At 35.2% G+C, this 21862-nt stretch overlaps 2 protein-coding genes and 1 long non-coding RNA gene across 3 annotated transcripts in view; 2 read left to right on the top strand and 1 right to left on the bottom strand.

Annotated features, from left to right (window-relative positions):
• LOC127834100 (uncharacterized) overlaps positions 1-19769 on the top strand; it is a 117055-nt gene extending 97286 nt beyond the window's left edge. Inside the window, exons 4-6 of the mRNA XM_052359747.1 lie at positions 17141-17253; positions 17402-18966; positions 19456-19769. Of these exons, the coding sequence (XP_052215707.1) occupies positions 17141-17253; positions 17402-18966; positions 19456-19496 (1719 nt within the window). The 3' untranslated portion in view covers positions 19497-19769. The remainder of the gene's footprint in view (positions 1-17140; positions 17254-17401; positions 18967-19455) is intronic.
• Positions 7942-11420, top strand: LOC127838681 (uncharacterized). The gene is made up of 2 exons (XR_008029905.1): positions 7942-8064; positions 8757-11420. It is a non-coding gene; the product is annotated as an uncharacterized LOC127838681 (long non-coding RNA).
• Positions 19770-20844: 1075 nt separating the features above from the next.
• On the bottom strand, positions 20845-21862 carry LOC127838649 (uncharacterized). Its single transcript, XM_052366510.1, has 3 exons — positions 21668-21862; positions 21381-21510; positions 20845-21150 (listed from the first exon to the last, which is right to left on the bottom strand). The coding sequence occupies exons 1-3, from the start codon at positions 21737-21739 to the stop codon at positions 20945-20947; spliced, it is 408 nt and encodes a 135-aa protein (XP_052222470.1). The 5' UTR covers positions 21740-21862; the 3' UTR covers positions 20845-20944.

Below are 21862 nucleotides of genomic sequence, written 5' to 3'. Positions count from 1 at the left end.
TTGCTTATATTTTTTAATATTCAGCCTGATTTAAGTTATACCGTACATGCTGATATTGTATTATAGCTCTCTTCGAAGGAACTATTTTTATGCAGGCATTGCTTATATTTTTTAATATTCAGCCTGAATTTAGTTATAGCGTTCAGGCTGATATTGATATTATGGTTCTCCACGAAGGATGTTTTATGCAGGATTTGCTTATATTTTTTAGTATTCTGCCTGATTTTAGTATTCCGTTCAGGCTGATATTAAGGTTATAGTTCTCTACGAAGGAACTATGTTTATGCATAATTTTAGTTATTCAGTTAAGTCCATGCTTATATTTTTCAATATTCTGCTGGATTTTAGTTATTCAGTTCATGTTGATATTGATGCTATAGTTCTCTACGAAGGAGCTATTTTACCTGAGTTAGCTACCAGATCAGGCCATGCTTGTACTTCTTACATGTTCTGTCTGGTATAGGGACACGCCATGCATATATTTATCTTTAATTTCCGCCCAGTCAGGCATTGGTGGGGTTTACTATACCCCTAAAACTAAACTTATTTTTATTTCTTATGACAAAGTTTTTTAAATTTTGTGCCCTGTTTGTCTGATTGGTATATGCCAATTTAACCGTATATGACAATCTTAATAAGTCGTCTTTCTAACAGTTCTAGCGTCAACACATGTTTCAAATTGGTACTTGTTACAATACCAATTCGTTTGATGTATAACGTCAGTAACTTGCCTTCAATTAACATCTGTTTAACTTTTTGATTTGTAACGTATGGTCACACAACGAACTATATTCTTGTCTGGGTCTCCTAAATTTTTGCTTCCTTGTGATACTCCTGGGTTTCATAAACCTGTGTGCTTGGCTTACTATCGGAAAAGAATTGTCTTCTGCCCGATAATCTTCATCTCCCAAAAGATGCTTCTGGGTCATAAGATTTGGAAGCTACTGTTGGGCATATTAGTTTTTCCTATCTCTGAATTGAAGAAAACGTCGCCCCATAGGGATCTACCACATCCCAATGTAAATAATCATGCTCCACTAAATCACACCAAATACAATCAATACGTTTCTTAGGTTTTGTCCTCGAAAATCATTACATATATATATATATTCCATCATAATCCATTACCCTTTTACTTTGCTTACTCATAAGCGACGATCGTTAGCCCAGTAATGTCACGTTTTAAATCACGAAGCTAACTAGTTCTACACATGTTTTTGATCCAGGTTACATACCTGAATTGTTCCATATGGTTATTCCCACAGATATCCCTGGGATTATTGGTACACCCGTTCAGGCGTTGGCATGAATCTTCGGCAGCCGTTACAAAACGTTTTCATAATGATTTCTATACTTAATGTACGACTATTCCCCATCCATTCATTTGATCAAAGATATGTCCAGTCTGGAGCTGGCGCTACTCATACCAATTCTCAATAAACACCAGTCTACTGAATGATTGTTTGCTATGTTTACCGCTGTTTTATTTCACTTCTGTTGTGTTAATTGAATTTTCATGTTTACCCGACATTCTACGTATGCGGGTAGTCTTTAACCTTTTTACCAGTGCCTGTATTTTTAGACAGTATTTGTTGTTTATATCTCTTTAACTGTCTGACGGTTTAAGTCTGTAGCCCAATTGTTTATTACTTTTTGATTGGTTGCTCGTTTTCAGGTACATTCCGATTAAATCGCAATAAAGAAGGGCCGGTACTAGTGATAGTCAATGTTAATATGATATTTTTGTTATAAATGTGCTTACATAATTAGACAAATTGATAGCGACATGGTCTGCAGTTGTCGTTATCATGTGATTGAGTTATATATTATTTTTCCGTCAGTATTTTGAGTAATTAGAATAGTTAGTTTTCAAAGTTGTTCGCAATAACCATTTATGTATAATATGTTGTCTGTTCTATGGACGCGAAGTCCTTTATATATATTCATGGTCATTTACATTGACTTCAGTCTACTATTATTAGACATTTATTATGTATAAGTTATATACATTAAGATAATTAATTACCTTTACAAGTATCTATCACATGTTGGATGATGTGCTGAAATCCACTATTAAGTGCTTATATGTGTAAAGCAATGATAACAAGTTTCATAGTCATGTATGTCAATATTTATATAGCTAAGTACATTTTTATGTAGGTCAATGCTAATTTGATGTCAATCATATTTAATTGTCTGGTCACATATGATCTCTGTCGACGGTCGAGCTCGTTCAAGTCTTAAGTCTCTCTGGACGGCGGTTCCCTTTTGGCGGCTTTTCGCCTCCGAGTTATGTACATTAGGGAAAACATTTATTATATGTTTGCTTTGATTATATATTACGTAATCATTTGTTTATGTCAAGTTTGTGGCATTTATAAATAAATGCCCAGTTTTTATTTAAACATAATTTTATGTTGTCCCTTTTCCCATAATCGAGTTCGACCTAGACTGTTATCTCTCCCCTGACCTTGGGCAATACATAAATATATGGAAGGAATCAATGAAGTACCTAATACAACAAAACACATGTTGAATTACAATTGCAATACATAAATAACATTTTATGCCAACATACATTTTTTATGTCATTGACCTCCCCACTCTTTATTTTGTACGTAAGTGTAACTGTTTAGTACGGGTATTAGCCGGGTACATAAATAATGACTTCAACCAATACCCTTACTTTTGCTTACTTTTAGATCGTGACGTGTTTAAGCCAATCAATTAGCCTGACACTTCCGAGAGGCCAGTATTTGCTTAATTATGCCCCCCCTTCGAAGAAGAGGGGGTATATTGCTTTGCACATGTCGGTCGGTCGGTCTGTCGGTCGGTCGGTCCGTCCACCAGGTGCTTTCCGGATGATAATTCAAGAACGCTTGGGCCTAGGATCATGAAACTTCATAGGTACATTGATCATGACTCGCAGATGACCCCTATTGATTTTGAGGTCACTAGGTCAAAGGTCAAGGTCACGGTGACCCGAAATAGTAAAATGGTTTTCGGATGATAACTCAAGAACGCTTAGGCCTAGGATCATGGAACTTGATAGGTAGATTAATCATGACTCGCAGATGACCCCTATTGATTTTCAGATCACTAGGTCAAGGTCACAGTGACCCGAAATAATAAAATGGTTTCCAGATAACTCAAGAACGCTTATGCCTAGGATCATGAAACTTCATACGTACATTGATCATGGCTGGCAGATGACCCCTATTGATCGTCAGGTCACTAGGTCAAAGGTCAAGGTCACGGTGACCCGAAATAGTAAAATGGTTTCCGGATGATAACTCAAGAACGCTTATGCCTAGGATCATGAAACTTTATAGGTACATTGATCATGATTCGCAGATGACTCCTAATGATTTTCAGGTCACTATATCAAAGGTCATGGTCACGGTGACCTGAAATAGTAAAATGGTTTCCGGATTATAACTTAAGAACGCTAATGGCTACGATCATGAAACTTAATAGGTACATTGATCATGACTCGCAGATGACCCCTTTTGATTTTGAGGTCATTAGGTCAAAGGTCAAGGTCATGGTGACCCGAAATAGTAAAATGGTTTCCGGATGATAACTCAAGAACTTTTATGCCTAGGGTCATGAAACTTCATAGGTACATTGATCATGACTCGCAGATGACCCCTATCGATTTTGAGATCACTAGGTCAAAGGTCAAGTTCGCTGTGACCCGTTATAGTAAAATGGTTTCCGGATAATAACTAAAGAACGCTTATTCCTAGGATCATGAAACTTGATAGGTAGATTGATCATGACTCGCAGATGACCCCTATTGATTTTCAGGTCACTAGGTCAAAAGGTCAAGGTCACGGTGACCCGAAATAGTAAAATGGTTTCCGGATGATAACTCAAGAACGCTTATGGCTTGTTATTTTAAGATTGTACTTAAATATTGACACGGATCTAATGGTTATTGTATAAGTTATTTGTTTATCAAGAAGTAAATTTATGTGATTATTTATAGATAAAAGCAATTACCATTATTGAACTGCACATCACGAGCCTCATTCATCCATAAACTATTTCATTGTTATGATCACTAAAAATGGCAATGCTCAATTCTTATATGACAGTGGAAACTGAGTGTCTGAAACTTAAGAGGGAGTCTGAAAACTTACAATAATTACAAATTGTGAACTTTTTAGAAGCATATTGTGTCCAAACTTCTGGACCAAATTGAAGACAATATTTAAAGCAGGAAGCCCTCTGAAATAGGGAAATCATGTTGAAGTACTTCATTTCCACTTTGCGAATTACGCCATAATGACCTAATCAGTTGACTGCCCCATCTTATTACCTGGGCTTGCTGATAATGGTATCTTCAATTTAATGCGTCATTCAATCTGGAATGCTCCAACATGTGTCAGTTTCATGTATTTGCTATCTCGTTGGAATCTGAAACGTGCGAGCCCTGTTTCCTTTTTAGGGGACTTTTCACATTCTATACATGCCTTTATACTGCCAGTATTGGGAACATTTTGAAATGTAACATTCAATTTACTCTGTACTCTGTACTCTGAGTACTTTGTTTACAACCCAATTAAACTTTTCACACAGGCCAATCAGGGAGGACCCTTTTGCCTGGACTGGATTTTCAGTTTGAAGATACATCCTTTTAAGAAAATTTCCATAAAAGCGGAAAGTGGTTCCTGATTAGCCTTTGTGCTTTTCTGGGACGATACCCTTAAGCTCAAGCATTTAGCCCAATTTTTCCAGATGTTCTTACTAGGTGTCTTTTTTAAAATTACATTTGTGCTCAAAAGCTTTCAAACAAACACAATTACATAATTTTTATTTAATTTAACTTATTTTATATTTAAGCTTGATTACATCGAAATCCTTAGGCTTATTGAAACGCCGTCTAGTCTGTTTCCTGGCCCTAGAACCAGTACTTGGTGACTTTGGGGGAGATCGAAAGAACGCTTCCACATTGAGGATTGAAACTGTGACCTCCAGATTGCTAAGCAGACCCATTATTCATAACTTAACAATCATGACACTTCATAGGTACATTGATCATGACTCGCAGATGACCCCTATTGGTTTTCAGGTCACTAGGTCAAAGGTCAAGGTCACAGTTACAAACAACGTATTCACACATTGGCTGCCACTACAACGGACAGCCCATATGCGGGGCATGCATGTTTTACAAACAGCCCTTGTTTTAGACGTGAGAAGTTCCACATCAATTTTCACTGAATTTAAATCCACCTCGACCCTTGCCTCCTCCTCTTAGACTATCATACTAGGTTTGGCGATTTTTGTTACATGGCCTGGGATTTTTTTAATATTTCAGTTTAACAGATTAGTCTGAAAATGTATATATCTCATTTGCTTATATTATAGCTATTTCGGTTATATGTGTTTTGATTAAAGGTATGATTATAGTCTCAAAAATTTGCAAAATTGTTTAAATGATTTAATTTGCTTTACATTCTAGCTTTTTTAGTTCTATATTTTATTTGTTCTGCAATTAAGATGCCATTTCAGTCTTCAAAGTTGCGAATTTTGACTACCAGTGCTATCCATCTATAACAACTTGCCAATTGGTTATTGTTATATTTAATACATGTATGATTCTAGTCTTTGGGTCGGCGGTTTTTAGCCCCCAGTAATGTACATAAGGGAAACATTTATAATATGTTTGCTTTGATTATATATTACGTAATCATTAGTTTATGTCAAGTGTATGGCATCAATAATAAATGCCCAGTTTTCATTCAAACAAAATTTTCTGTTTTCCCTTTCCCATAATCGAGTTCGACATAGACTGTTATCTCTCCCCTAACCTTGGGCAATACATAAATATATGGAAGGAATCAATGAAGTACCTAATACAACAAAACACATGTTGAATAACAATTGCATAATTTAACAAATCTATCAGACTTTTGAAATTTTAAAGCAAGTATCGGCTTTAGAACATTTCAATGACAAATATTTCCCTGTAACGAAATTATATGACAACTCAGAACTAAACTACAAATGTCAACAAACTGGCCACAAAAGTATATAGATCAATGAAAATGCACTATTAAGCGTTTATTTGTTCGATAACGAATTGTTAATACCCTGATTAAAACTAATGGAGTTGCAGAACGTGTTTTCGTTTAACCGTAAAAAGACTTTTTACATATTTACTCGCATAGGAGGAAGTGTTTGTTGCGCATGCGCAGTGAAATTTCGTGATTTTTTGCAAAAATATGACATCTTTAAACTGCTGAGGAATCCAAGCCAAGAAGAAAAGGTTAAAAGTAGTTTATTATTTATACAAATTGTGATATATTCTGTATTCAATATACACATTTTGTTTGCGATCAGTATAACACTTTTAACTCGAAATCGGGTCGGAATGCTTCATGAGTTATGGCTCCTAAAATTCCAAATACAAAATACAGAACGTTTAATATGATGACCGTGGAAACTTCATTCTGACTGAAACATGATTAAACATTGTCATTATCTATGGGCAAAACACTGATATTTTTCCAGAAAATTGACATGATTGGAAATGATAAATTCTTGATCTGTGAGGACATCAATTATGTTTTAGACCGAACTCTTGGTTACAATAATTATAAACATGTTAATAAAAATGCAAGACAAACTGTTTAAATGCCTATTGATGAATGACATCTTTCCGGTCTTGTCAGAGTTAAATATCCTGATTTAAAACGATACACATGGAGACGAACAAGTCCTTTACAAAAAGCTAGCCTATATTTGTGTTCTTTTATCGCCGCTTTAATTACCATCATTCTTAGATGTAAGAATTGTACATAGTTTCTAATCTAGTCATTCCATTGCTATCATGTCTTTACAATTCACGTATTTAATCATTGCAAAGGTCTTTGGAAGCATAATTATAGTCTATTAAATGATATCGACTACTTAAACACTATTAATAAAAAATATAATAAAATAACGCAACACTATAATTTTGATAATATGTCTTATATAAATCTCCAAGACATTCAATTAACGATTGACGATCAACTTTTTCTCGATAATTAACTCATTAAAATAAGGTAAAAAAAACTATATCGTTTAGATCCTATAAGAAAAAATCGACTACTAATCGCGAAAGCAATTTAAACTCGAAATCGAATAACTTATGAAACAAACTCTCATAGATGACAATGTTCAATATATTAATATTGTAGAAGCTGAACTTAAGAACATTAATGATAAAAAAATTAAAAGGATCGCTATAAGGTCGAGAGCTGAATGGGTTCAAAATGGTGTAAAAATCAAAAACTATGACAAATTAATAAATTAATAAATGAGAATGAAAATTTATTAGATGACAAATCTGACATTTTAAAAGAAGCAACTTTTTTCTATAAAAAAACACTATATCAATGTCAAAATGTAGACGTTAACGATGAAGGTTTTAATAGTTATGTTGATGACATAGAAATACGTAAACTTTAAAGTACGGAGTTAAATAGTCTGGTAGGGCCAATCACATTTAAAAGGGGCTTGTATTGGTTTAAAGAACATGGTAAACAATATAAGCCAATGTTCATCTGGTTTTGCAATTGATGTTTCAACTGGAAATGTATCCATCATTCATTCACAAGATATATTTTCATGCATTCCAAAAGGTGATAAACCTAGACAATGTTTACAAAACTGGCGTCCAATAACATTACTAAATACTGTAAATAAAAATTGGTTTTAAATGCATTTACAACAGGTTGAAACTTTATATATATATATATATATATATATATTGAAAAGCATTGATCAAACTGAAATTATCAAGGTTAGGTTCATAGTAGAGAATACCAGACATATTTACGATATACTTATGACACAGATGAAAACGATATCACGGGACTGCTAATGCTAATAGATTTTGAAAAGGCCTTTCATTATGTGGTATTGTCATTTATTAATCAGACTCTATCAGGGGGGGGGGGGGGCACGCGTATACGGGAGCTTACCGCGTTTAAGTGAGAAAGTTGTTGCAAAACTTCAAAGATGGCGTCGTTTAAGTGTTTTTCGTGAAGGAGTGGCGGATGTTTTCACCCGGTAAGCCAGTTTATATTTATATTTCTTTTAAATGAATAAGCCCTTTCGGCTCTACGGTGTTTGTGCTCCCCTCGGTTTTTTTGTTTCAAAACCGTAGACGTCGGAATAAAAAAGTTATTGAAGCAAAACCGTCGACAAATTTGTTGTTTAATTTCTTGACCTTCGAGATGTTGGATGTTCGGATATAATTTTCTCGTATACTAAACAGTATTTGTGCATGTGTACAGTAAAATATATCATAAATCACGAATATTTGTTATCTCGACGCGTTGTAATGTCTATTAATTCATTTAATGCCGAATTATAACGGGTTAACCCCCATTTATGGAACTAAACTTCCTTTTAAGCACATTTTGTGACCTGACTTCCAATTGATTAACAGCTCTTTCCTATGTTACAAGGTTTTATGCGAAATAACTTTCGTGAATGAATTCCGCATTGGTGCGAATGTCTTGGAAAACATTTTCACTTGAAGAAATCAAGAGTTTTCTTTTTTCTGTTAATTGTTTTATCATTAATTTGTATTATTATATGTTTTATCGCGTACTTAACGCTAACATTTAGTGTGTGTAATATAAGACATTCGACGGTATTATAAACACAGTGTAATTCTTACCTGTTTATTTTAACGCATATGGACATACTTATGTTTGAATATGCATCCAACGGAATACTATGCTTACTATTTCCAGATATCTAGACGCCAGTTATATATGTTGAGGATGCCGTTATTAAAAAAGACGGCGTAACGAAGTGTGTACCGCTCTAGAATGCCATAGGTACATAAAAACCCACCAATCAAACAAAAAGGATTACGTCGAAGGACCTTGCCAAACAATCACATGCAATAAAAGTGTAATGAAAAACAGAAGAGGGTAAAGCCGGTTTGATACTAGTATAAGGTTGATGTAACCAAATACTGCCATTGTTGCGATTCGGAATACATGAAGCAATTTGGAATACCTGAAATCTGCTTAGAAGATGCATATCGGTGGATGTTTTTATATGATACTTAAATATGAATTGTTTATTTAATACAATGACATTTGATGCGTTTTACCATAACGATACTGATACATGTATGTGACTTTGATGTGACACATTTTGGACGACTTTCTTTTAAACCAGTTTTGAGTTGGTCACTAAATTATAATCGCAAAAAGTGAATTTGTAGTGGATAGAAAGATTTGTGCAAATGCAATACACGATATGATTTCAGTAGAAGTGATCAATATAATTTTTATACATGTATGTTTTTTCTCTTTTAAACCTATGTGAATACATATTATTTATGACTGTTGTATTGAGGGAATAAAGTATTGGTTCACTTAGAAAGATTAGAAAAAAAACGAGGGAAGCACACACACCGGAGAGCCGAAACGGCGTATTCATTTAAATAATCATAAATACAAAGGGGCTTACCGGGTGAAAATATCCTCCCTTCCTTTAAGAAAATCCAACAAACGACGCCATCTTTGAAGTTTTGCAACAACTTTCTCACTTAAACGCGGTAAGCTCCTGTATACGCGTGCCCCCCTGTCTATCATGCTTTTATTTTGGATCTGACAAATAAAATACTTAAATGTATTTTATAAAGAGGGAATATCGGCAGTCACGCGTTTTTCAGATGTTTATCCCATACAACGTGGCTGCTGACAAGGAGATCCGCTCAGCTGTTATATGTTCATACTTTGCGCTAAAATATTGTTTATTAAATTAAGGTCAAATACTAAGATTAAGGAAATTAAAATTAATGACGTGAAATACAAATTGTCACAGTTTGCTGACGACACTTCTATACTCCTGGATGGCTCTGCAGTATCTCTCAATGAAACTTAAGATTTGTTATCATGATTTTTAAAGTGCTCACGGTTAACAGTTGGTTTCGACAAAACAAAAGTAGTTTGGATAGATACAAATATGTTTAGCTCCGAAAACATTAAGACAAGATGGAAATAAATTGGAACAGACACAAAAAATACGTGCTTGGCTAAACATTTCAAGTTAATCTTTTTAAAACAATATAGAAATAAATTGTGTTGACAAAATAGTTAAATTAAAAGTCTTACTAAAACAACATAAGAATTAGCGGTGTTAAATCATCCCTTTGTTTTATTGCCTTGTCCACCACCTAATTTGTTAGCAGACATAAATTTGCTATGGTTTAATTTTGTGTGGAATGTTTAACCAAAAATTAGCAAAATATTGCAATAAAATAATATACAAAAGGTGGTCTAAAGATGATTGATCTGTTTGCTTTTGTAACATCTCTGAAGAGCTCATGGATCCCTTCAATTGTCACTGGAAATGGAAAATGGAAAAATATTTGTAATGCTATGGTTGATTTTCAGAAATCATACAACTGCGGGAGTCACTATCCTGAAAACCTAATTTACAAGATACACAATGAATTATGGAATGATACATTGAAATCCTAAGTTGAACTTAATAAAAAAGAACCATTTAAAAATTCAGCTTTGGCTTCAGCATCAAATATTCTATAACCTCGACATAACAATTGGTAGCAAAAGTGTGTATTTAAAGTGATATTATGGGTATTTCTTACTGTTGAATTGAGCTGAAATGAATTAACAGGTCAAAAGAGTTAGTTAAAATGTGGTTACTGACCAATTATTTGCAACTCATCATGCTACCAGTTGGTTATAAAAATATATTTTATATTCGATATTCTTACGTGACTCACCCAGTCCTGTAAATCGAAATGATCCGTAAAACAAAATTGTGTCTTTGTGTCGTATGAACGAATCTGCACTAAAACTTAATTTAGGTTCACATCGTGCATTCATGATCAGTTGTCAAACGAAAGTACGGTTGATATTCAGATGCATTATTTTTCTCTTTCCGGGATATTGTTTTAGTATTTTGATGCTGCATTAACAAATATAAGTGTATATGAAGTAAAAACACCAAAAATAAACAACGGTTGCGACAGACACCTATAAACTGCTAGATGCCCATAATATCACTTTAAATCATTGTTTGAAAAGGACATTCATTTTTGTTGGGGATTTGATGCACAGCACTGAATGTTTAACCTTTTACAGTAATGAATAGTTTTGCAAAGTATATAAATCCATTCAAACTACATATTTTTGCTATGAATTATTAACGCAGTAAAAAATACATGACTTTCAGAAGCTCATATGACACAAGCTTTATGAAGCCATGCATCCCCATTAGCCTACGACCTGTCTTGGTAGACAAAACGTACACAACAAAATGAAATAATTTCCAAAAACGAGACTTCACGAGGTATAGATAAATGGTTGAACATTTTTAATAATATTGAAAAAAAAAAGGCAACATTTTTGTAGATGCCGTTTCATATAACACACGATACCAATATACAGTGGTTTCAATACAGACTTGTACATAGAATTATAGGTAAAAACTCTTCTTTTTGACGATGCTGGAACAGCGTCGTCTAAGGTTTGATAACCAGTAAAAAAATTCTTCACAATGGGAACCTATGTAAAAGACCGAGCCAGTCCGATTGAGATAGCTCGATTTTTCAGTTACTTCCCTTTGCATTCGCCACTGCGTAGGAGATTGCCCGTTGATTTTCATTGATAACATTCTCCTAGCAGAGTTGTCGTTCGTGTTGATAAAGGTAAATATTAATAGAACAACATATCCTGGGGAAACAGATTCAATAAGTGTATCAGAACGTTAATTTAAAATTAGTAATTTTACATCCATTTTATTTTTATTGACCAATGAAACAACTATATATTTTCTCTATTTTGTTTGATATTTGTTCTCGATTTAGTAAATAAATTGCGAATAAAACATGTAATATTAACTTTTTACGTGATCACAAAACTAAAGAATGCGAACAATTTCGAACCTGCAAATTGTAAACGCTGCACTGCTATGATATATATATATATAACAACATTGCTTTGAGTACCTGTCCGTCCCGCTAGCGCAGTGGTAAGGACGTTCGCTTTTTCACCTTTACGACACCGGTTCGATGCCCGCTCCCGGCGCAATGTTATAGTACAAAACAAATAGCAATAGCTGGAAATTGCAGCTATCATTCAAAATTCGTCCCAACTGTCGTCAATCTAATCTTATTAGGTAGGAGTGCTGGACACATTCCGGGTCCCAACATTATGCAGCCTCAGCGCGGAGGTAACTCATTACCTTGGAAAAACACAAATACACAGACTGGGTGCAGCCTAGGCGCGTATAGACTCAAACAAGGCAACAAACTCAAGTGCGGGCACAATCATTTAAAATTTACATATTGAATACGATATTCTAACAGAAATTACACAACCACCTAAGTGTACATACCACGTTTGATATTTCGTTCGATTGTTAGATTTCAGCATATACATGTATAAGGTCATTTCGCTATTAGTTAACTTATCCATATGTTCGTGAGCGAACTCGGATAGTCAAGTGCTCATACGATTGAGCTCACATGGTCCGGCTATGTGCTCATACCTACTTTCGAGAATCATCATGAAGGTATTGCCATACTTAATGAACAAGAATGTGACCCGCCTCCCAGTTTCGCTCAATGGGTCAAGTTACCCACGGGTACTACTTCCCCGTACCCCTAAACTTTTTTTCGTACCAAAAATGTTTCGTACGCAAATTTTTTTCGTACCAATTTTTTTTTCGTACCCAAAATTTGTGTACCCAAATTTTTTATCATACCCAAATGTTCGTATCAACATACACAATTGTGGTGATATAGATAGACTTAAATTTATGTTTTATATCCATCCTCTTCAAAAGCATCGTCACACCAGTACTGTCAGTACTTTGATTTAAATATGATATGCCACTTCAGCCATCAGTAATTTTCGTGAAACTGGATGTGTACGCCACGTTTTCGTTACAAATTTTGAAACCCTTTGTCTCACAATAGTTCATTGAAAACAAACTTTGCATTAAAAATCATTAAGGCTATATGTTTCTTATACGGTGTTCAGACGTGTTGTCGGATGTTGAGCTCGACAGTTTTATTTCAGATTCAGATTTTAGTTTGTACGGACAATGGATGCTTATGATAAGAAGAACTAATTTTTGTAAGGCCGGACAATTGCTAAACATGTGTTCAATTTTAAAATGCACACTGGTGACAGGCGATATATTAACATGACTATAAACGTCGCATAATACTAAAAAGCGCTCGTTAATGTTTATGAATAAATTTTATGACGTTTAGTGAGTGCAACATGTCAGAATCTGACGGCACACATGAGAACAGTTCTTTCGCAAGCTCAATGATCTCAATTCCTCAGTCTAAATCATGATGGTGTTTAGAAAGGTATTGTTTCAAATTATATTACAAAATTGTGTTGTTGTTTTTCATTTAACATTTTTAATAGTCATATTAACTCAGTTGCACGAAGTTATCATTTGACTTTAAGTCGGTAAAAATAAACCTGGTCGCATGAATTGTTCTTTAAATTTCTTTGTTTAGAAAATAAATAAATAAACTCGAAAACAATGCTTAAAATTAAAACGTACCTTATATGTTAAACAAAATAATATTATTGAATTCATTTACAAAAGATTTAGAAATTATTTGTAGACCTTAATGAAAGAAGCATATTGCAAGACATTAAATTCCAAAAACAATAATAAATACGACAAATTAATATAAACAACGACAACGACACATAGCATGTTCACAACTAATTTTTGCGCTTCATGGCCGTGTTTAAAATGTTGTAAGTTGGCTTATGTGATTAAATTCGTTATACATTTATTATAGGAAACTTTCTTTGTGAATCGAATATATGTCATATTTCACAAATTTAAATGTTAAAAATATATATAAATATTGAACATTTAGCCATTTAATATGATGTGAATTTCTTGTGCAGCTGTATCTTAAGGCGGAAGGAGTAGGCCTGTCGCTTTGGATACTCGGACTTCACTTGTGGACGGCCTCAGCTCTTGTAGAACCTTTGACGTACCTGCCGCATGACTTGCAGTCCTATTTTAACACCTGTCACGGATGCGGAGACCTAACGGAGCAAACAGGTTAGAAATATTCCAATGTATCTTACCAAACAAGGTGGGCTTTTTGCAAAAATTGGAATACTTTTTATGCACGCGAATTAAGAAACTTATTTAAATTATCATTGAATTCGCGTTAAACGTCGAATGCATTAGGCTATCTCGCATGTGTTGTTGCTTCTTTATTGGATCCATATGCTCGTTGAATTCCGTATTTATGTAATATAAAACTATTCTTATTTACCGGGCGGAATCAAGAAATGAATGATCATGTATAATAACGAGATGATAAATAAATAATCGGAAAAAAGTCGCTCCAAAGTCGACCCGAAATCAAGTCCGTGCTGAAGTCAACTATAACATACAATATGAAATAGATTTGAATGACCCGTGAACTAATGGTATGTAAATATCAGATTGTAACTTTCATTCACGTGAGTTTATAACTTTTAATTTTAGTTTTTAAAATAAGTTTGCTTGCGATGCTTCGGTACAATGAGTGCAAAATCATTTACACTGTACGTTAACAATCTATTGTGTAACAAAATATTGCCAGTTATTAACGACTTCTGACCCTTTAATGTAGTTCTTACTAGCGAGCAGAAAAAGCCAGATGATAAATATGCCCGTCTGTGTCAATAAGCGTCCACATAATAATTAAGCCCAGACTTTGTCTATAAGATTTATATATAAACTTTCAAAACAACTTGTTCCTATTTCGTCATAAAGTGCGTAATCAATGAATGAAAATAAAAATACGGAAAGCTGGTTTGGTAATGAGGATATAGAATAAAGAGTTTATTAGACGTTTAAACTGTACAATACGGAGATATATTTGGACTCGCACACAGTTTGAAGTCATATTGGACTCGCCTAACGGCTCGTCCAATATGACTTCAAACTGTGTGCTCGTCCAAATATATCTCCGTATTGTACAGTGAAACGTCTAATAACCTATAATTATAGAAAAATAATGGAGGGGAGAGAACGTTATATAAAATGCGAATATCAATCACAATTTTCGTCAAGAAAGCATTTAAACACAGTATTAGGTGAGTTCGCATTGCGTTTAACTCGCCCGGCTTACGTTGCCGTTACTACGTGCTAATGAGATACATGTTCTTATTATGGTGTATTCATCAACTATATATCTGTATTAAAATACCATTGTTCAACTACAATTACGCCGCGGATAGCACGAAGTGACAAAATTATACACAACACGACATACTTCCGACTTGCTTTGATTTATGCCCCTCATGGAAAGAGATCGTCTAAGGCAAAAGTTATTTCTAAAGCTTTTAATTTCGGCGAAAGAAACGTTACCTCACAATTCAAGTGCTGTTTATATGAACAGATCGTTTCTAAATTTAATTATATTTACATTTATAAAGTCTAAGGAGCAACACAGAGCGTTGGTATTACTTTTAAAAAGCGATAAACAGGCGCTTCACTAGTGTCGACTTATTTACGTAACCGTCTAGATCGGATCTCGTATGTTTATATTTATTTTCTTTACTGGAGCAATTATCAAAATCGAAATGGCATTTGTTTCATGTTTGCTATGTTGAACATAATATAATTGTATGAACATCAATTTGACAACGAAAAACGTGTAAAATAAAACAAAATCTTATTATATAGATGATGGTTTTTAACTATTTTTATTAACGTCAAAATTGTAGTTTATCAACAAGTGTGCTCACATTTAGAAATAAATTTGCACCAGAATGCGCTAACACTTGTCTGTGTATAATTATTAAAAGCCTAAATTACAATGTACGAAATTGATTTGTAATTTAATCGTGTATAATGAATGTGTCATTTGGAGTAAATAAATTACATGAACTGCACGTTTGTTTGGTTGACAGTAGGGATTAGAACAAAAAGTGAAATGATATTCGTTTTTTTATTCTTTTCGAATAAATTTGATCTATGAACCTTGATTTAACAAATACGAACTAACAAACGTCCGGGTCAAATTACTGTTCCTGATTGCCACAAATATCGCCATGCATAGTATCTATTTTGCTTATTTTGAAAAGGAAAAATAGTAATACAATTTGACAATAATATTTGATTATAATTTGTCACTTAATAAAATCTAATTTTCATAAGGTATCAGCTATTTCCGTAAGATTGAAATGTCATAATTTAAGAAAGTCCGGAACGAAGGACTGATTCTGATTGCTAGAAATATCACTATAAATAGACTCTTACATGCATATTTAAGAAAGGCGATACCTTGCTTTTTTATGCTACACTTTAATTTCTTATATTCGTATCAGTGTTGGAATGTAAATACTTAACTACTAAAATATTAGCCACCAACATTTATGTCGATTAATTGTTGTGAAACTAAAAATATCAACTAGTAATATTTTTTAAAGCAGAACCAGATGTTCACATGTTCATTTCGAAGTATTTCAAAAATGTCGCTAGTATTTAAAAATAAGTTTGTCATTGTCGGTTTCCATTTCAGGTGAGCTTGCTTTTTGGCACGTGATGCAGGCATATGTAACCAAATTCGCAGAGACCAATCCTAGCTTATCGGAAAGTGAGCTTTCCTATTTCCATGAAACAATTGCTCAATCTTTCGCCCCCTACCACAGCAATCGCTCAAAGAGGCAGGTTGCAGCACCACGTGTGAGGAAAGAAATTCGAGCCATGACCGACGCTGAAAGAGTTAGATACTTCAACGCCCTGAATCAGCTGAAGACCAATACGGTTGATATATATATTGTTACATTTGATGGATTACACGTATTATTGCATAACGTCATTGAAGAGAAAGTTACCCTTTTAATTCAAAACAGATTCAATTGTTTCTTGTAGGTTACATAAAGTTTTAAGTTCTATGTAGCGGCTTAATGCATTAATTACGCAGATATTTCAAAGGAAATGTCGGGGGTTACGTTATATGATTATGATGCACGTATACGTATTTAGATCACATGATTATTATTTGGATTTTAACACCTCTAAAGAGACAGAAAGAAAAATATATTTGATGGTATAATGTTCTGTAAGAGATGACTTGCTTAGTTTTAACTACATTGCCCGTATCCCACAGTCATTGAGTCCCAACGTGTACGACGCTTTGGCCGCTTTCCACCAAGGAGCTAACGTCCAAAGAGCACACTTCGGTCCTGCATTCCCGGGTTGGCATCGTCTATATCTTTGGATGTAAGAAAATATAAACCCTGCATTTGACATCATTTGTTTCTTAACAGTGTTTTATTTTTCCACTAGTTCTTCTAAAGATCTCCTATAGGGTAACACACCTTGATCGCATGTGGGATTTATTATTATTAGGGCGTTGCCTATATTTCAGACTCGAAACGTTTCTTAGGCAGCAGGATCCCCAAGTGACGATTCCATACTGGGCATCACACCTTGACGGTGAGATGACTACGCCCACAAGCTCCGTGTTATTTAGCAACGCGTTCTTTGGACCTGGCTTCGGAACCCCAGATACGGGACCATTTAATAGCTGGCGTCAAATTAACCCTAACACAGTGTTCACGAGAAATTTAGCAGAAGGCACTCAGCTGTTTACGGTTGCCGGAATCGATGCAATTCTTCGTCGAAGTCGCAATAGAGACATCCTGGTTCCCACCGCACAAGCTGACAGTGACTTAGAGAGACTGCATGGTGGAGGGCATGTCTTTATTGGCGGAACAATGAATAATCTGAATACAGCTGCCAGAGATCCCATATTCTTCAGCCATCACGCATTTGTCGATCAAATTTGGGAACGTTTTCGTCTCAATCAAAGAGCCGCGGGTATTCCAACAGCCACCGATTACCCATGGGATCCGAATGATCCAAGGATTCCGGCATCACACAATCCAAACCTCACGGCGGGATTTACAACAGTAGGCAGCCCTTTCGATTCTTTCCGCCAGATTGATGGTTTCTCGGACGACTTTTTCCAACTCGTTCAGTACGAGCAGGTGCCCTCGTGTGCAACAGGCTGCGCAGTATCACGCTATCTTCGCTGCAACACTGCGACAAACCGATGCGTTTCGAGAAGTACTTCGGAGGTGAGAGCAGCCGGTATCAACGTGGACACACTACAAGGTCTTATTCCGGCTGGAAGAAAGAAACGTCAAGCTGTTCAAAGGAACTACGAAGTGTGTGATCGCAATTGGTTTCTGCACGACGTCAACGTCAATACAATGTCGCCTGCTTCTCCTGACGTTTTAAGGAACATATACACCAACTCGTGGTCTTACATACCCGTTAAAGTTGTTACGAAAAGGCCTACAAATTACATTGATTTTCCAAAATTTTCTGCTTACGGTAGTCATTCCAATGGAGATAACATGAAGCCAGAACTGACCAAAGTCGGAACACAAAAAAGTTACGAGTATTGCGAAGACCATATGGACGCTCCAGGAAAGATAAGGATTGTTGCATACGGGCTAAATCACGATGCCTTTTCGGAGGAATACGTAATATCGGACAACCGACTTGCAGTTTCCGAATCGATCGGTGTGATAGCAATCAGAACGCCGACGCCGGCTGGTTCTTCTGACGTGATGGTTGCTGCGTTCGATTCATGTGGTCGGGTGTGTCGCCCATACTGCAAAACTGAGCCTGACACAAAACATAATAACTTCTTTTATGGCGCTTTGAGAGTATCTACTGAATCACCATCGATGTACAGTGCCTCGTACAGCGATGCTCTGCTGAGCGTTTGGGAGATCCCGTCCGACGGAGCGTGTCCCTCCGTGAACAACAATCTTGTTCCTCTGACTTTCTTTTGCGAGTACACGGACCACTGGATTTGGGGCCCAAACACGTCCCCTACCATTGATGTAACAGAGGTCAAGAGGCCTAAAGTTCTCATTATACGCAAAAAGACTTATAATCTTTATGGAAATTCCGGCGTGGGTAAGAACACTTAACATGTTCAAGCTTCTGGCTGTCTTATTCATTCATGGGGATCGATCAACGAACACTGCTCCTAAATATAAACTTATTTTTAAATAATGAAACATCTTCAGTATATAAATGCTGCCTCATACGCGTCCATTCAAGTAATAAAAGGAATAAAGACTTATGTCCTTATTGTTCCACAACAAAAATGTAGAACCGTTGGTTATCCCATGTATTTCGGTGCGTTTGTAATTGTGATAACAATAATAGTGACTTAGGTTAATATTGCCCTAAACAGCTATGCAGTATTGGTTGCAAATAAACAGACTTTTGAGTTTGTTCGTCAAAATAAGTTTAGTTAGCGCTCGGTAAATACGTAAATTTTGTTTTTTTACATACTTTGAGTTATGATTAAATCGATGGGCACGAAAGTGAATTTTAGATTGTGAATTTCATATATTGTTGTGAGCATGTTTCCAACACCATGTGTATTGTGTATTTCAGTTTCTCCGCTAGACCAGAACCGTTTGTCACGAGTTGGTTGAAATTCTCTCCTTCACAGATACGAAATGAAGAAAAGTGGCTACACACCTTATACAATGATTTGTTTAAATATGATGATAGAAATTTATATCAAAACTATTATTATTTTTTTATCTTCGTACACAGATTTCTCTTTTTAATTTAATTGATAAAGTGCGGATGACTAGGCTTGTTGTTTTTTATGGCTCCACTCATTGAATTACAATTATTTATTTAATTAAAAATACCAAATGGCAAAGTAATCAATTAATTATATTAAAAATAAGATAATAACATTTCAGGCGTTTCTGTTCTTTCTTCAAAATAAAGCCTTGATTGTTATAAGTGTTTTTGCTCCGCGGATGGACACGAGTATCGTTTCTCTAAATGTTTCCTCAGTTTCAATGTAGATCACCTTAACAAGGTAATCTATTGGTATACAAGACATCTTCGACTTCCACAATCTTCCATAATTGATTTCAATATGGCTGTTATCGTGACATGCACTTTATATCCAATCTTAACCAATCTCGCACACCCAAACACTTTCGATTTTCAAGACCAAATGCCACCAATATGACAATAGTAAGTGCGTTATGTAAATAGATGGCTCAGTGAGATACTTTGTCCTAAATGTTTCATATTTTAAAGCAACTGCCTGTGCTCGGTGATTTGACTCCATCCATTTAATATCTTCGTATTTTTTTTTTCAGAAAAATATACAGTTAGCAAAATAAACCATACATTTATCAGTCGTTAATATTTATATTTGGAATTACTCGGTTTTATCAACATAACTAAGCAGGCGAGTCTAGATTATGAAATGATTAACTTCGTTATTAAAATGGATGTTTAATTTCTGTTTTTTTACTGAATATGATCATTTACATTATTTAATTTCAAATAGAGCTTGTATTTTAATACGAACGAAAATCTTCATTGCAATTTGTTAATTCTCATTTCAGATGAATATTATATACTATTCAGAAATTCACTATAGCAAAAATTTTGATTGAGTCAAAAATAAATGTAAAATTCCATGGAACGCCCTGTTTCGTTTTTTAACCGAATAAAACGAATGTCAAACACCATAATACTATCGTAGTGAACAAACTATAATGACAGATGAATCACAACAAGTCTGCATTGACTATTTTTATAAATAGGGAAGTTGCTCTTTAACTACAATGACAGATGGATCACAACAATTATACGTTGCCTACTTTTATAAATAGGGAAGTTGCTCTTTAACTACAATGACAGATGGATCACAACAATTATACGTTGCCTACTTTTATAAATAGGGAAGTTGCTCAACAGCAGCATTTGTATTTAATGTTAAGTAAGTCACAACTGGATAATAAATCGATCAACATTTTGCACTATTTCGTGTTTATTCATGCTCACATAACAGTACGATTTATAAAAGAAAACAAGTATCTTAGTACCGATGCGGCAGAAGAGAAAGAATTCACGGGCTCTTAGCAACGCACTTAAAGGACCCGGGTCCTGGTATATATATGGACCGAGCTGCTTTGGTGTAGAACGCTGGGGCAATTGTCAAGGTCGGCAGGGGCACGAACTGACAGGAAGTTCCCTGTTCGCAGCCGCAGAGACCGTTCTCCGTCTCCAAAGGCCAGCAACCGCTGTCGGCGACGTGGTAGTTCTCGCAAACACCTGACAAACAATCATTTGATTCAAGTATTTTGCGTTCGAATTATTCTTCTTACGGTGAAATAAGCTTGACCGCAGTAGTGTAATTAGTTTTATAATAGAGCTGTGTAAGTTTCGCTTAGCTTATTTTACTATAATGAAGAACTACCGCGTTCTTATTAAAACAACAAGGAGGCTAAGCATGCTATTTGGCACTTTACATGCATTTAGGGAATAGTTGTATAATTAAGTACCGTGGTCACTGGCCGTGGGCATGATGACCTGAAGTATGGACTGGCGTTTCTTGCTGACCACTTCAAACGCGGGCTTGATGTAGCAGCATTGTCCAGTGCCACAGTCGTTATCCACTGTGCAAATAGTGGCCTATAAGGATACAAAAGAAAGGGAATAGTAGCCGCTTATATACTGATGGTTTCATCCGAAATACACGAATAGTACCTAGTGAATCGTTACAGTCGTTTCCACTCATAGTAATATTTTCGTCCAGGGAGATGATTTCCATAGAAATATTTATATTTACCTGGGTAACTGCAAAAATGGCTACTGCGAAAACTGCTAAAGCTGAGTTCATGATGCGTGTTGTGAGTACCATCTCTTCCGTAGAAATAATGAAAGCTTCCAATCGAGAATTGCTCACACTACTCGATATACGTTTCTATTCAAGATAAGATGGTTCGTTTCTTCCCGCTGAGTAGTGGACTAATGACGTGTGTGA

This window comes from Dreissena polymorpha, chromosome 1, assembly GCF_020536995.1.
Source record: "Dreissena polymorpha isolate Duluth1 chromosome 1, UMN_Dpol_1.0, whole genome shotgun sequence".
NCBI lineage: Eukaryota > Metazoa > Mollusca > Bivalvia > Myida > Dreissenidae > Dreissena > Dreissena polymorpha.
The sequence above is the reverse complement of the archived record's forward strand: the minus strand, read 5'-3'. Positions and strand labels throughout refer to the sequence as shown.

Bases quoted from the DNA above. Each gene is read 5' to 3' on its own strand.
- LOC127838649 (XM_052366510.1), bottom strand. From the start codon at position 21,739: ATGGTACTCACAACACGCATCATGAACTCAGCTTTAGCAGTTTTCGCA. The intron at 21,511-21,667 runs GTAAATATAAAT...GTATCCTTATAG, and splicing joins CCATTTTTGCAGTTACCCAG to GCCACTATTTGCACAGTGGA. The intron at 21,151-21,380 runs GTACTTAATTAT...ATTGTTTGTCAG, and splicing joins GCCCACGGCCAGTGACCACG to GTGTTTGCGAGAACTACCAC.